Source organism: Stomoxys calcitrans, chromosome 3 (genome assembly GCF_963082655.1).
Source record: "Stomoxys calcitrans chromosome 3, idStoCalc2.1, whole genome shotgun sequence".
In the NCBI taxonomy this organism is placed as follows: Eukaryota; Metazoa; Arthropoda; class Insecta; order Diptera; family Muscidae; genus Stomoxys; species Stomoxys calcitrans.
The window spans coordinates 11,381,755-11,398,112 of NC_081554.1; the positions used below are offsets into that span (position 1 = coordinate 11,381,755).

Here is a 16,358-nt window from a genome sequence, read left to right on the forward strand (position 1 = left end):
TGTTAATCGAATGAAAGCAATCCCAAATTAAATTGTTTTCACAAATTTATGATTTAACCCGCTATCTTACAACTTAAACAATTATTACTCATAAAAAATCAGATTTTGCTAAAATTTTTAGGTTATGTCGTACGAAAATAACAAACAGGTGTCATAGCAAAAATGTTGAATCGTATGTTAATTTTGACAAACATTTTCAAATACATGTGAATACAAAAAATTACATGTCATAAGACATCTACATGCCGTGTCATAGCGCCTTAAGTGGTTGTCATGTTGCCAGAACGACACGGCTGAGGGAAGTCTGATATATTTGACGCCACCGATATCGGACAGATGTGGGAGTAAAATTCCAGGGAAATTCGGATGGGAAATTTTACGTCGCACCGAATTGGTACCAAATTCGTAGAAGATTTCAGACCGATGTTCTCGACGGATGTCTTACAAAATGCGTACGATTTTGGTGACGAATCGGTCCGATTTCTTAACGAATGTCTTACAACTGATCCAAAAAAGAAACGAAAATTCCACGGCACCACAAGCAATTACAGAAAAACAAAATATTCCCCCTCTACCACTTGTGTACATTCCACACACGTGTTGCTATACAAAAATTAAAATGAACCAAACAAAACATTCCTCCGACACTCCATACAGAAATCGTAACGATTTCGTTCTTAAATGTCAGATGAAGACCAGGATTCACTAATAGAAGGTTAGGTCACATGCAGGATTCACTAATAGAAGGTTAGGTCACATGCAAAACACAAAGTGGATAGGCCCCATAAACACCATTAAGGATGTCAAATCTGACGATTGAAAATGTCATCATATAGGAGAAAACGTAAACAAAGAATGAATGTAAAAAGAGAACAAGTTGACATCCTCAATGCCAAGTACTGCCAAATATTAAAAAAAAAGTATATCGGCTGATCGCTTGGCTTAACCTTATTCAGTGAATCCTGGGTCACATGCAAAAACACAAAGTGGATAGGCCCCATAAACATCATTAAGGATGTCAAATCTGACGATTGAAAATGTCATCATATAGGAGAAAACGTAAACAAAGAATGAATGTAAAAAGAGAACAAGTTGACATCCTCAATGCCAAGTACTGCCAAATATTAAAAAAAAAGTATATCGGCTGATCGCTTGGCTTAACCTTATTCAGTGAATCCTGGATGAAGACAAAAAAAAACAAATTCCCTCAGACTTGTCGAACATATTTCTTTCCGGATTTGGTAAGAATTGTCATATGCTTCTTCACGAAATGAATGCAAATGCAAATTTACTTCTATTTTTTTTCTATTGTTTACATGAAAATGATCATGACATAATTACCAGGTAGTGTACCGTAAACAGCTGAGTACAATTTTTTCTCGCGAAGTGCTCTATCTGTCACCGAGTTTTGATTGTGTGTGTGTATTATTGTCAAGAACCATAACACACAAACAATGAAAAATGGCGCGAACTAGTTACAGACACAAAATCAAAGTTGCACTAATCACTGATTTTGACAGATAGTGCACTCAATATTTGGTTGTTGGGCTACTGCCTCTACCTGTAAATGAATATATCTTGAAAATGATGAACGAAACTCATGCCAGTTACACAAACTATTGACGCCGTTACAGAAAAATCACTAAACGGCGGCGCCATCATTTCAATGAACTACAAACGCAAAACTGTACTTTTGCCCATTAATGTCAAATAACCACTTTTCAGAATCCCGTTGCCAATGATAATAAACCATAATTTTATTTATTTTATGCCAAATAAGTCGTTTAAATTTAGTGACGTCTACCCACAATGTAGGCGGCTAAGTTATGCCGTTGGTTACGAAAATGCAAATGAATTTGCAATTACTGACATGGGACTTTGCTCAGTGAAACTTCAAAATTTGCTATGCTGTCAAAAATCTTACTAGCCCCTGGGCTACTCAAAAAATTATTCACCACACTTAACGTCATATTTTTACTATCCCTACAACTTTGCTACCATTCGACACACAGCCTTAGAATAAAAACCATTTTATTCTTCACTTAAATGTTTAAAATGTATTTCTCCATCATTTAATTAGTTTTTGCAATATGCAATCCATATTCCTCACTCACTAACGTATGAAATAGCCCATGGCAACAAATCAAACAAATCGTCAGCTACATGTCGCTGTTATTGCATACCATGTCGCTCTTGGGCTTGCCTGCAGGCATTTGTGAGTGTATATGCAGTATGCAGTTGTGATAGGCAGTGACAAAGGGCGATGATGAAGATACATGGTGTATCAGAAATGCTACTCAAAGTGTTTTGAATAACAACACTTTAGAATAGAAAGCATTGAATATGATCCTAACCAGGAATATGTTCGAAAAATTTGTTTAAAAAAATCCATGACGGTTGGTCCTTAAATCTGGTTTGGCGAACGTTAATCGCATTTTACTTGTTGTTCATGTCAATGAGTGCTTTATGCAATGATACTTTCTACCCTAATAATCTATGTTAGCTTGTCCTTCTACATACTTAAAATAAGTTCCTTTGAAATCCATAGAACAATTATGTATTCAAAATGTTCCATTATGTCCACCAATGTTTACTCATTGTCAGTTATTCAAAGCTATTGAAAAAACAAAACAGCAGGTGAAGCCTATCCTTCGCTTTGTAGGCGTAATTACGTGCGGCCATACACTTACCTACATACATTCCACCATTAAGAGCCATAGTAAGAAGAAAAATTCAAAAAGAAGTGAGATTTGTATTCTATGAATACACCCTTCTTCCGTAGCATAAAAAGCATAAAACACAACATGTTCGTTATTTTAAATTTAAGTCAACAAAAAGTGGTCCATTCGTTGCTTAGCATGACCACTGTCAGAGAGCAAGAGTTCAGTGTTTTGTGTCTAGTGCTGAGTTGAACATCATTTTGGCGGATTTTGTTATTTCATTAAAAATCGTCTATTTTCTTTCCAAAAATGGCCTATGTGAACGGGTTTCCTTATGAACACTATCGAAATTCGGCAGTGATAGCCCATCGCCTCTCAATTTATATGTCAAATATATTTTTACAATCAAAAAATCCTCAAAAGGTTGATGAATTTCGATGAATGTATGGAAGTCAGGACCAATTTCTAAATCATCTTTTGGATTCGGCAAAAGCAGGAAGTGCCTTGCCATAGTGATATAACTTGAGTCGAAGAATAATGATTGATATACGAGAAGGCTCCGACGGTTTTTTTCAACAACCAATAGTACAATTAAATGTTACACATTTCTTCCGTTGACGTCATTCTTCAAACGTGGAGATTCTTGAAACAATATGCATAGTAGATTTCGGAAAACTTATTGCAACTTCTTTAGGGTCCAAACTAGATGAATATTTTTATGTTTCATGTAAGGGTTGATATTCTATTTTGCTTTCGGAATAGTCACGGAAATCTTTAATTGTTCCGCGAGCGGAATTTGACAGTTATGCTTTGTTTTTATTTTCATACCAAAATACGTTTTTTATCTGCATTTATGATTTAATTATTTTTTTCGCAAATAAGTAAAATAACAGAAAGAAAAAACGAACCATTGAAACCAATAAAACAAAAATGATGCCGACAATGATGTCAAGCGTTGTCACTAAAATTTCTTTTTGCCGTTTTCCTCACTATAAACAGAGTACTACTTTTTCACCTATTTTCCTCCAGCGTTTCGCCGACGTTTTTTTTATATGGAGTTTGACAGCATTTCACATGAAAAGGAGAACAGAATACTCAGCTTAATTCATGGTTGGATTTGTAGAAAATGTTCCTGAAGTTTACAAAAAAATATTTTTGGCATTTAATGACTTTTCTTATACAGCTAATTTTAGATATAAACGCTCATGTGGCCTTATTTCGGGATATGTTAATACATGTAGGTCAATCCAAGGATAACCCAGAGTTACGCGAAAAAATTCGTAAATATCGTCATATATGTGTGGATGAATGCAGACATGCTGTGGATGTGATGACTGATTTGGTCAAAAGGTAAAGTATAAATATGCGTTCTGTACTGAATATCATGACATAAATACCAGGTAGTGTGCCGTAAACAGATGAGTAAAATTTTTTCTCGCGAAGTATATTATCTGTCAAGGAGTTTTGGTTGTGTGTGTGTGTATATTGTAGTTAAGAACCACACACACACACAAACAACGAAAAATGGCGCGAACTAGTAACATACTCAAATCAGAGTTTCACTAATCACTGCTTTTGACAGATAGTGTGCTCAATATTTTGTTGTTGGGCAACTGACACTACATATTAATGAATATATCTTGCTGAATATGGGGTTGGTATGTGCGCTCCATTCTTTCAACACTTCTAGTCCACTTCCCTCTTCAATTTAAAATGCGTAAAAGCCAACATTATTTTTTTTTTTACTTTCAGTGCCAGTGACGATGACGGCTGTAGTTTACACGATAATTCACATTTAGTGTCCCTTTATAATTTGATGCAAATTTTTTCAAGGGAACTTATTTAGAGCTATCGGTTAATTCAAGTAATGCCGATGGACATGAGTAAACTTCATGGTAATTTGTAATTTACAAATTTAATTGTAATAGTTATTCATGTAGAGAAATTATAACGGGTTTCCTTTTTCTTAGAAAATCGTTCTCGACCTACAAATTTCGGTAACGTTCTTGGTCAATTACTATTGTGCAAACAAATAAATCCCGATTTCAGGCAAGAGGAACTGTGTAATATTGAAAATTCTGTTAACGTCATCGAATCATTAATAGCCGAAGTAGAATCATATATCCCCCAGCCACAAGGATTAATAGGAGGTAGGTAAAAAATAATTATTAAGAAACAGATAAAATTTATGAGATTAACCTTTATCATTCGAACGAAAACCCCCCGTTTGTTTTATAACCACACGAAAGCTGTTCACTTGATACATAAAAATCAGCTGATTTTAGTGAGTTGAGAAAACAGCCGAATTCAATGAATTAACAGCAAAAAACAACAATTTTCCCAAAAACATTATAAGGCATTCCTTTTTACATAAATATGTTTACATTTTTTTCAGATGAAGGGAAATCTTTATCATACCTACCATGTAAAGAAACAGCTCATGTGAAACGCAACCGCCTTTTTTGCTGTATTTCTCGCCCAAAATATAAATAAATTAAGAAATTAGTATTATAATATGATTGTTTTTGTTTTTTATTACCAATGTAAAGCAGGGTATTTTGTTCAGCTTTTAAAGCGGAATGCTATCGAACTCCATATAAAAAAAACGTAGCTGACACGTTAGCTAAAAATAGGCGGAAAAGTAATACTCCACTTAAAGTGAGGAAAATGGCAAAAAATATTATAGTGGCAACACTTGAAACTATTGAATAGATAAATTATATATAGAAAAAGAATTTGAACTAGAATGGCTGTTGGCACTTGATAAATTAGAATTATCTAAGAACATGCCGCAAGCAGAATTCTGCTCCCAATGGCATGCAGTTTGCGCTGTTTGCATTTTCTAAATATGCATTATTTCTTTTCCTATGAAACAAACTATGGCGTAATGCACGGGTTTCGGCAGCCGTAGATTCCAAAGTAAAGAGAAAGAGAGATTTCTTTTATTTATTTTCTTTTTCATGTAAATGTGATTTTTTTAATATTTTCGGCAGAGCTGCAGGATTCACTAATAGAAGGTTAGGTCACATGCAAAACACAAAGTGGATAGGCCCCATAAACATCATTAAGGATGTCAAATCTGACGATTGAAACTGTCATCATATAGGAGAAAACGTAAACAAAGAATGAATGTAAAAAGAGAACAAGTTGACATCTTCAATGCCAAGTACTGCCAAATATTAAAAAAAAAAGTATATCGGCTGATCGCTTGGCTTAACCTTATTCAGTGAATCCTGGCAGAGCTGCTTGCTTTGAAAAAAAAAAAAATAGTTACCGACTCTTTATGCTTGACGTTTACGTTATTTCAATCTTCTTTGGTATTGCCGGTTTTGATTTTGCAATAACTCTAAATTTGCAATAATTCAAATGTATGTTAACACAGCTGTGTTTATTTTTTCTAAAATATTTAAACGATGTTTTATTTAATCCGATATTCCACACATAAGCAACAAAACAGTGTAACAATGACGAAATACAAATATAAAAAACATTAGAAGAATATAAGTTGTAAAACAAAGTTTATTTCTAACCTCACTTTGACATTTGAAGTTATGCAATTTGCTAATTATGGTAGAAATACCTCTATTGTTAATGGTAAAATAAAATATTGGCTTGCCCAAAAAGTAATTGCGGATTTTTTAAAAGAAAGTACAATAAATGCATTTTTAATAAAACTTAGAATGAACTTTAATCAAATATACTTTTTTTACACTTTTTTCTAAAGCAAGCTAAAAGTAACAGCTGATAACTGACAAAAGAAAGAATGCAATTACAGAGTCACAAGCTGTGAAAAAATTTGTCAACGCCGACTATATGAAAAATCCGTAATTACTTTTTGGGCAACCCAATAATACCTAACCAAGTTGGAAAACGGCGTTACCACTTCAACCCAAACAAACAGATTTGCACTGGAAACATTTTTGCGTTTTTTTTCACGGCTTGTCTATCCTGTACTAAAAAAACACAGTAAATATCAGGATGGAATTACAAGGTGACGTCCAAGGCGGATTTAAAAAGGTGGTCTCACGAAAACATCTGTTAACAGCCGGCAAGGTTTGACAGTATTAAGATATCAGATTTTATTTTGCGTTCTCTTTGTTGTTGTCTTCTTTCTCTCATATTCTCTGATTGTTGTACATATGAGGACACCTTTAATTGTTTCGCCAAGTAGGCATGGCTGAATTATTTAGAGGTTTTCTCATTTGTACAACAATAGCTGTGTTTTATTTTAGTACTATATTGTGCAGTGCAAGAAAAGTTGTATGAAAATGACATCTATCAAGGACAACGAAGTTCTGGATAAATTACCAGTGCAGACTTAAGACTTTTCGCGATATTTTTCACCGATTTTTTTTATGATAGATTTTGAAGCAGAGAAACTTACTGTTTTCATTCAGTAGCACATTCCCTCATTACTTATGGCAAAATGTTAATAAATTTGTTATCTTATCATTGTTTTTTGTAATGTTTAAAAAAAGCATAAAAAGGGGTTTTTAACGGTGAAAAACGAACATATCACCAGCCATTATGGAGGACATCTGTTGTCAGGATTGTCATCATATGTTTTACGCAAAAATGTGGCCATTTGCAGAAATACCTCTATTGTTTTTGTTGCAGGTTGGTAAACGGCGTTATCACTTCATAGCAAACAAACAGATGTCAGCCTGATGGCAAAATGGCGGATTGCACCATTTTATTTGTGGTTGTTGTACAAATGAGACCACCTTTAATTGTTTCGCCATGGGTAGTTGCAAGATATTTTCATTCACAGTTGCCCAACAACAAAATATTTAGTGCACTATCTGCCAAAATTAGTGATTAGTGCAACTCTGTATGTAATTAGTTCGCGCCATTTTTCGTTGTTTGTGTGAGTTGGTTCTTAACTATAATACACACACACACCCAACCAAAACCTGTTGACAGATAGTGCAGTTTGCGATAAAAAATTTTACTCAGCTGTTTACCTCATAACCTGTTAATTATGTCATGGGTAGTTGGTAAATTGGAGGAGAAAAAATAAATGAGACAACTTTTAATTGTGGAGCCATGTTATATAATGAAAATTTTTTCCTGCTAAAAGTCGACTTCAGTTTGTTTACACAAAAAATCGAATAATCAAGTAGTCGATTAGTCCCTATCTTTGCCAACAAAACAAAGTGGAAGTGAAACAAGTAAACAAGTGAAAATTTAACCGAAGTTAAAATTTATTCAATTTAATATTTTAAAATTTATACAACTTTATTAAGTGTACATATTTAAGCACCAACTCCAACTACAAGTCAATTAAGAAAAAACCAAACTCATACTCAAAATATTGTGATTTTTCTATTAGAATATGTAAGGATTATGTGACAGAGAGAGTGAGCAAGGACATTAACACAAACACACAAAAGGACTACATGTACACACAAACCAATACAAAAGCTTAATGTGTGGAATTTTTGGTTGCTAAGGGGGTGTTGTAAATTACGGCAAAACCACACAAATGAGCCAAAAATATAAGGATAATTACCAAAATTAGAAATCCATCTATCCATTTGGCAACCAAAACAACATCGATTAAAGGTCAAAGAAGGCGTAAACAGAGAGGACTCGTATTTGTTAATTATTTTTGTTTTTGTTGACGGCCCAACTAGTTATGTTGTTGGTGGCAATGGCGCGATAGATAAATAAACCTAAAGTACGAGGGAGGGGCAAGAAAACGCTCTGAAATAAAGAAGCAACAATAAAAATACTTTTGCTAAACTTTGCCACGACTAGCTAAATATTGGAAACAGTAGCAAAAAAGAGTTTCATTTTGTCGCAACGCGACACTCAAGAACTGATTTATGATAGTAATCGAAACGAATTTCGAAGAAGTTATCCGAACTATTATTTAACCCAACAAAATTAAAAGTAAACATGAGAATACATTTTCGTGAGCAATACGGCACTAGAGGTGAAGAGATAATCTATGTTACTCCGGCAGGTAAGTTAGAGCCACCATCATTAAAACACATTGATATCAATTGGTAATTTGCTGAATTTCCTCATTTGTTTAGAGCAAAAATCCATAGTGCGTGTGCCACTGAAAAGCGACAAATTGGTTATACACGAGAAATTCTTCCTGTATCGGCTATTTCAACAAATATTTCTGCCAAAAGGTTATCCGGACAGTGTGAGCGACGATTATGCCTCTTATCAGATTTGGGATACGATTCAGGCCTTTTGTAGTACAATATGTGGTAAGCATATCTCATTGAATAACTTACTAATCTAAACTATCCAGAATAACTAACTAACAACTCTATTGCACAATCATTTGAATTTTTTAATGTTAAGGCAAGAAACTTGTGCTTCTTTCATAATATTGGGCTTGGATTTGTCGGAACTACGAATTGGATTCTTGTGCTTCTGAAAGTTATAAAATTTGCTAGATTCAGTTTTTGTTTATATAAAAGAGCAGTTGGCATTAGGTTCTAGTGGCTGTCTGCATTCAGAACCTCCCACATGATACCACATAAAGAAGAAAAAAAAGATGCTTCCAATTCGTCCTGTCATTAAATCAAAAATTTCGCTTTCGGAAGTTTAATAATGTACAAAGTTTGTCAGTCGTTAATAAGACAAGTCTTCAAAGAGGTTGTTGTAGCAGTGAGTTGTGCACTGGGGCGGCATTCATTGCAGACGAAGGACTCCATCGTGTCAATCCGGTACGCCGTCCGGCTGCCATGAGATTGCAAAGAGATGTGAAGCTATAGTTAAATTCTCTTGGCTTGCCCCGCGTGAAACGATATGCTCTATACTTTTCTTTTCCACAGTTTCCTCAAATATTTGTAGAAATCGTTTGCATTCATGTTTTCCAATCCGACAGTGATTATGATTATTTGTGATTCGTCGGCCTTTGTAACACCATACGAAGAATCAACACAAAACCATGATCGTGAGTTTGCTGCATGCACGCCAACTCGTCAAAGTCTTTCATCGGCCAGTGTTAAGTGTTCTGGTAATCCACCCAAAACCGATTCTGTAGTATCGAACAGAACCTAGTCTATTATTCAATCTTAACATAAGCCTGTCACATCTCTTACCATTTACAGAGGATTTTAAGTTAATGTAATTAAATCTCGCTAATCTACTTCCAGGAACCCTGTGTACGCATGCCATTCTCAAAGGTCTGGGTGTGGGTAATGAAAATATAAACGCCTATTCGGCTACCGTAGCATGGATATTGAAAGAGGGCAGTGGGCATTTGGGACGTATAATATTTTCATGGTGGAAAGGTGCCCAATTGGACATCGATAGCAAAAAATGGCGATTGCGAGCAGACCTTCTCAATGACTTAGCCATGGGTATAGAAATATATGTGCTTCCAAAGCATCCTCATTTAAGTACACAAATTTTATGTGGAACTACGGTTTTAAAAGCAATTGTTGGAGTAGCAGGTAAGATGATTCCTACCTGAAAACAAATACTTACTCATAAAAAAACACATGTTTCACATTAAGGAGGGGCAACACGAGCAGCATTAACCCAACACCATGCTTTGCGTGGCAATTTGGCCGACGTCAATTCGAAGGATTGTTCCCAGGAGACTTGTGTCAATTTAATTGCTTCATTTGTGGGCTTATATTTATTGAGCGCCATTAAAACCCAAGGGTATGTACAAAAAAACCAAATAAACCATTAATATCCATTAAAGTCTTCTAATGTGCTCCTTAGAGTTTTATATGGGGTATTTTCGGTAGTGGTTTTATTACATCTGTATGCCAATTTAAAAGCCGTAAAAGCAATTTGTTTGCGAACATTTAATGAATCCAGATATCTAATTGCTTTGGAAGAATTCTTTAGATCGGGTAGAATGTTGACGCCTCACCAGGTGAGTAGGGTGGGTTATTCCACAAAATAAAAATGCCATTAAACTCTCATTAACAGGTCAATAAGTTGGAGCGTGTTACTGTGGGCCAGACTGTCTCTGTGTCTCTTAACATACGCCTGGGTTTATCCATTAAAAATCTTGTGGATGAATATCAACACAGTCATATTGTTGATAATATAGTCTCTTCTTTTGATCCCCATGAACATTTCATTATCGCCGAAAGTAAAAAATTTCTGGGTGTCTATTTTCATTTCAATACCATACCTCAAGATGTGCTAAAGGCCTATTTCTTTGCGGTATCTTATTTGCAAGATCGCAATCAAATAAAAGAGAAATATTGGGACATTCAAACTAAATGGCAAGAATTTTATAATCTTGCTCAACAAGAAGGTGAGTACAATATACCACTAACAAAAGGTGAAGAGAAAATATGTTTTTCCTTTTTCATTTTAGGTTGGGTAACATCTCAACATTTACTAAATGTTGATGAGTACCGTTTAAATTGGAAGGCTTAAGATGCCTTTGGAAAGTTTTTTACACTAAAGGTAACATTATCATTGAGGAATTAGATTTAGTAGTTTTTAATTAAGGAATCAAGTTGATATTATTGTTTGAATACTTTTTGAATTTTTGTCAAATTAGCAAATTATGTTTTTTTGTTATATTGTAGTACAGACATTAGTTTTTGTTCATCTAATGTAGAAGGGTCTCGAACTAGAAGCTAACACTAGCCTATATTTGTAACGAATTTAAAAATATTTTGAAAAATCTCACAACTTTTAGATAAATTGTATATATTCCCTTCGAATTTTTGATATATCTTTTGTTATGTAAATAACTTTCCTATTTTCAAAGAAAATATAAAATCTTAATGCATGAATTTAAGGTATTTGGGTTACCAGATTTTGAGATAATTATATTAACTCATTCCATTAGTGTTCATAGCAGCTATGATGTGTTCGTTCCTAATTACATATTAAATATATTGAAAAGATGCTAATGTGTGGCATATCTTTGCCCCCATTTTACGGTGTATTTTAAAACGTTTTGATTGTTTTTGTTTTCGTAGCCACATTTTCATGTGGAAGTGGTGATCCTCGTCAAGCTTCTGTAGGTGAGTAAGCTCGTTCTGATCCAAAGGACCGAACCCCACGGAAACCTTATGTCCATTGTTTATTTAAAGGTGCCAATAACTCGCCTTGTCTTATCGAGTATCATAGGCACTCAGCATTTACTGAGACTCTCCACCCGTTACCGCTGATTGTCCGCGACTGCAATTGCAGCTACTCCGTATATGGAGCATCCCACTATACGCAACCTGTGCACGCGATGAACATTACACAAATCGCAAATTGAGAGTTCCGACCCGTGTGGTGCTCATAGTCATCTCGTGCCGGGGATCAACTAAGTTGTTGTTGTAGCAATGTGTACTACACTGAGGCGGCAGCCCTTGCCGATGAAGGAATTCATCGGGTCAATCCGGTACGTACAACAGACTGCCATGGGATTGATCAACTAAGTGAAATAGTTATGTGGAATCACAACAATGCGTCAACTAAACAAAGCCTAACGAAGAAAAATAAACAAACAATAGTTGATTACACTGTACGTGTGCTTTTGTTCGTTTTTCGTATGCCCGCAAGATGTGTGTTGGTGCCTATCTGCGATTAAGACCCATCCATGTACACAGAAGATCCGGGGAAGGGCAGGGTACAACGGACTAACAACTGCGATATATATACTATGTGTAGTTGTACCTTAGTTGTACACAGCTTCTAGTCCCTTGGAAGCTAAAAACGGATCTCTAGTACAGAGAAAAAAATAAATATCGGTTTCAATCACGAAATTATGTGATCCAATATTTTTTTAATTGAAACTGGTTTAATCGCGAAAATGATAATATAAGCCACAATTTTTGAGAAAGATAATTAAAAAAAATTGCATTTTCAATTAAAATAATGGTTGCATTTTTTTTTTAATTGGATCAATTAAAAATTTAATTGAAAATATGCAAATGTTATATTAAATTTTTTGTGAAAAGCCCGCTGTACATTGCGCGACCTCGATTTCGATGCAACATGGTTCACATAGTTAACCTCCTGGAACACGAATTGGAGGTTTATGTTTGGTTCCATGATCACTCCTTAGAAACAAAAGACCTCCGGAGGTTTTTCCAAAAATGAAACGGAAAGTATGGTTTCCCGAATTACAAAAGAAAGAGTAAATTATGAATTACATGCATTGCGAAAGTAAACCCGACAGAAAAACATTTATCTAGAGTATCTTTTGATCAGATCGATGCTAAAGAAGTCACATGTTTCAAGGTTCAATTAATAAATAATTAAATCAATTAATTTTTTAATTGAAAATGAAAAATATTTCAATCATGATTGTAATTGAAAAAATTCCGGTTCAATTAAAAAATTATTGAATTAAGTTACTTTTTAATTGAAAATAACAAAAATTGCAATACCAATCGTAACTGAAAAATAAATCCGGATTTAATTAAAAAATTATTGATTCAATTAGTTTTTTAATTGAGAACATGTTTATTTTCAATCAATTTTTTAATTGAACAAACTTTCATGATATTTTTTTTCTGTGTGCCAAGCATAGATGCGATGGGAATATTGTAATAAGAAACACAGATCCCATCAAACTCGTTATATAATTAATAAATTTGAATAAGTCTGACACGTAGATTTAAACAGACAGAGTGGCAAAATTGTCCACGAATATTTCCTAAAAGAAGAAGTTTGAGCACCTCGTTCTCTGAGACATTTTTTGTGTAAACGCATCCGAACGGTGGATATACATAGATATTAGACTAATCCACAAAAATAGACCGATAATGGATATGGTTTTGACCGACGAAACAGAACCAAACAAATATGAATAATTCCCTACACCAAAGGATGGGGAGGGTATGGCCAACATCGGTATTCCATTTGCAACAATTAGTCTAACATCCTTTAAGGTACAACATCGTCATGAAATTGTAATCGATCTAGCAAAATCCGCCTAAAGTGTTTCGAAAGCATGCTATCTACCGAATGAATAAAACTTGCAGTTCCAAATTTTGCACTTTCACTGAGGATGGTTGGATGCCACCCAAGGGCAGAGGTTAGCATGTTCGCCTATTCGCTCATTGATAGGTGAGAAGTTTGCCCCTGTTCCTTAATGGAATGTCCTTGGGTAAATTTTGCATTTTACTGAGGATGGTTTGGATTGCAAATGATCTAAAACGGTCCATATTTCGGTAAAACTCCCATACCAATTGATTTCCCAAATTGACTTCCCGATTCCTTTAAAGGCCAACTATTACCCGATAGAAATAAGCAGGCTTTGTTTTATTTCTACTTCAAACAATCATGGCAATAATGGTTCAAATCGGTCTATATCCTGTTATAGATCTCATATAAACCGATCAGCTTTTTGACTTCTTAGGCCCCCAAAGGCGCAATTATAATCCGATTGAGTTGAAATTTTACATTATTTTACTATAAGAGATTTGCTAAAGAGATGGCAAATAACTATCGATCCGCCAAAGAGTGACGAGCAGTCGATATTCTTTGGTCCCCAAAATTTGATAATGTTTCCGAAGCGAATTGTGTATATTTTTCAAATTGTTATGCGAAATTAAAAAGTATTCTTTCGGTTTAAAAAGAAACTTTTTGGAACCATTTTTTTCACTTTTGGTATTTTCCAATACTAACACGGATCAGAAGCATACGAGGAGGCGATCCGAGATGTGCCTCTACTATAACGAAGACATAAAAAATACGAAACACAGGGACGGCACCCTGTGGCCGAATATTCCAAATTTAGGGTGGCCTATCTAATGGGTCGGCAGAAGAATAGCCTTTTGCAAATACTGTTGGGAATATGAATGGCATTTCAGTAAAATAGTTTTCCAATTTTTATTTAACCTAACTTTATCGTGGGTCAACCTTTAGTTATAACTCCGTTAGGTAGTCCTAATGTGGCCTAATTTCCAAAAGTCTGGAAGATTTTCTTTCAATATTTTGTGTTATCTGTACTTTTAACACATAAATGAAGACAGACGGACAATTGGCAGAACAATGGGTCTTCAATCCCCAGGCATCCAGTTGTACGTACTGAGTTGACCCGAAGGAGTCTTTCCTAAACAACAACAACAACAATGGGTCCATCTCCTTTTTTTATGTAGGTTTTGGAAACATGCCTTTAGTTATTTATAACCCTTTACCCCAAAAATCTGGCTTCAGCAACAACCACAGTAATGGTTAAGATATACATATATGATTATTGAGAACCTCTTTAAAATGTCTGTATTTCAGCTACAAGTTAAATAATAATTAGTATTGTTGTTATTATTGTTATGTTTTTTCTTCGTTATCGTTATTTTGAATATATATTTTTTTTTTAATTTTTTGAGTGTACCATTAAAAACATATCCCTTTAATGTAAAACGAAAGAATATTGCCAATTTTTTGGTTGTCAATTTTTGTTTAGTTGTTTACTTTTGTTTTAATTTTCCTTTACTAAAATCTTTGGAAAGATTTCAATTCATAAGCAACGTTTCTGCCTTAAATTATGAGTAAAAAATTAAATTAAATATACATATATTGATGTGCATCGGTTTAAGCTAAACTCCCCTTTTTTATTGAACTTTTTTTTAAATCTCAGAAAAGAAAATTAGATTTTATATATTACTTAAGCAATAACAATACATTTAGAATAAAATTAGAGGATATACCAAAACAACTTGTGTGTGTATGTGCATAAGGGTAATAAATGGAGCATACATAACATTTGAATATGCAATTCAAAAGACAACCGAAAGATGGTAATGTAGACACATAAAGAAAGAGCCTCTCACGCAAAATGGGAAAACCCCAACAAAGTAACAAAATAATTATTCACATACATACATACATTTTTGGAGTAATCTTTTGAACTAATAACAACAACAACAACTATTTATACATTTTTAAAGATTCCCTATTTTACTAAATCCCGAATTTACACGCATACACTTACAAAAACTAAATTAACATAGAAATGTGAAATGCATTTTGGACATCATTTAATATGCAAATGTAGTACATAATATTAAATATAGTTTTCGATAAACATTATTACCGAAAAAAAAACATAGAGACATGAAAACAAAGAAAACTTTTGAAAGTTTTACACAGATTATCACTAAGCGTAAATGCTTAAAATGCAATGGCGACAATTTCCTTGAAAAAAACGACCTAATAATTGTAGAAAATTAAGTTATTTTTAATGCTTAAGCCACTAAAATTGTGGCACTCGAACTTACCGATGTCTTTCGCTAATTCATGTAAATGGTTTGAGTGATACAATCTTAGTGCAGGGATGCACATAATGAAAAAGCCATTTATGCCAGTGTTCTTGTCCAATTCTCTCACACGTACTTTCTCGGTAAAATTATATATTAGCACCGGTGTTCACATATCTTAATGCAGCTTCAAAATTTCCTTAATAGAACTGTCAAATAAACGTACTTTACACAAGATATATTCATTTACAGGTAGTGGCAGTTGACTAACAACAAAATATTGAGTTCACTATCTGTCAAAATCAGTGATTAGTGCAACTCTGATTTTGAGTATGTTACTAGTTCGCGCAATTTTTCGTTGTTTGTGTTTATTATGGTTTTTAACTATAACACACACACACAACCAAAAATCGTTAAATCGCTGTTTACGGTACACTACCTGGTATTTATGTCATGACTTTACAGCTGCATTAAGATTTGTGAATAGCGGTGTAACTTTCCAACTTTAAATTTAAAGTGTAACTGGCTCAACTCACATGCAGTGAAGGATGTGCAA

At 34.2% G+C, this 16,358-nt stretch overlaps 2 protein-coding genes and 1 long non-coding RNA gene across 3 annotated transcripts; 2 read left to right on the plus strand and 1 right to left on the minus strand.

Annotated features, from left to right (window-relative positions):
* The first annotated feature begins 2,868 nt into the window (after nt 1-2,868).
* Nucleotides 2,869-5,174, plus strand: LOC106086968 (uncharacterized). Its single transcript, XM_013251816.2, is given in 5 exon segments — nt 2,869-3,083; nt 3,844-4,010; nt 4,413-4,555; nt 4,631-4,810; nt 5,056-5,174. Coding segments are annotated over 5 exon segments (702 nt in total). The 5' UTR covers nt 2,869-2,969; the 3' UTR covers nt 5,154-5,174.
* A 2,650-nt stretch (nt 5,175-7,824) lies between these two features.
* LOC106086805 (RUS family member 1) lies at nt 7,825-11,550 on the plus strand. The gene is made up of 7 exons (XM_013251620.2): nt 7,825-8,628; nt 8,702-8,884; nt 9,782-10,081; nt 10,145-10,295; nt 10,359-10,515; nt 10,572-10,905; nt 10,969-11,550. Exons 1-7 carry the CDS (start codon nt 8,562-8,564, stop codon nt 11,028-11,030), a joined length of 1,254 nt encoding a protein of 417 aa, XP_013107074.1. The 5' UTR covers nt 7,825-8,561; the 3' UTR covers nt 11,031-11,550.
* Nucleotides 11,551-15,664: 4,114 nt separating this feature from the next.
* On the minus strand, nt 15,665-16,220 carry LOC106087680 (uncharacterized). The gene is made up of 2 exons (XR_001221304.2): nt 15,824-16,220; nt 15,665-15,755 (listed from the first exon to the last, which is right to left on the minus strand). It is a non-coding gene; the product is annotated as an uncharacterized LOC106087680 (long non-coding RNA).
* Nucleotides 16,221-16,358: the final 138 nt, after the last annotated feature.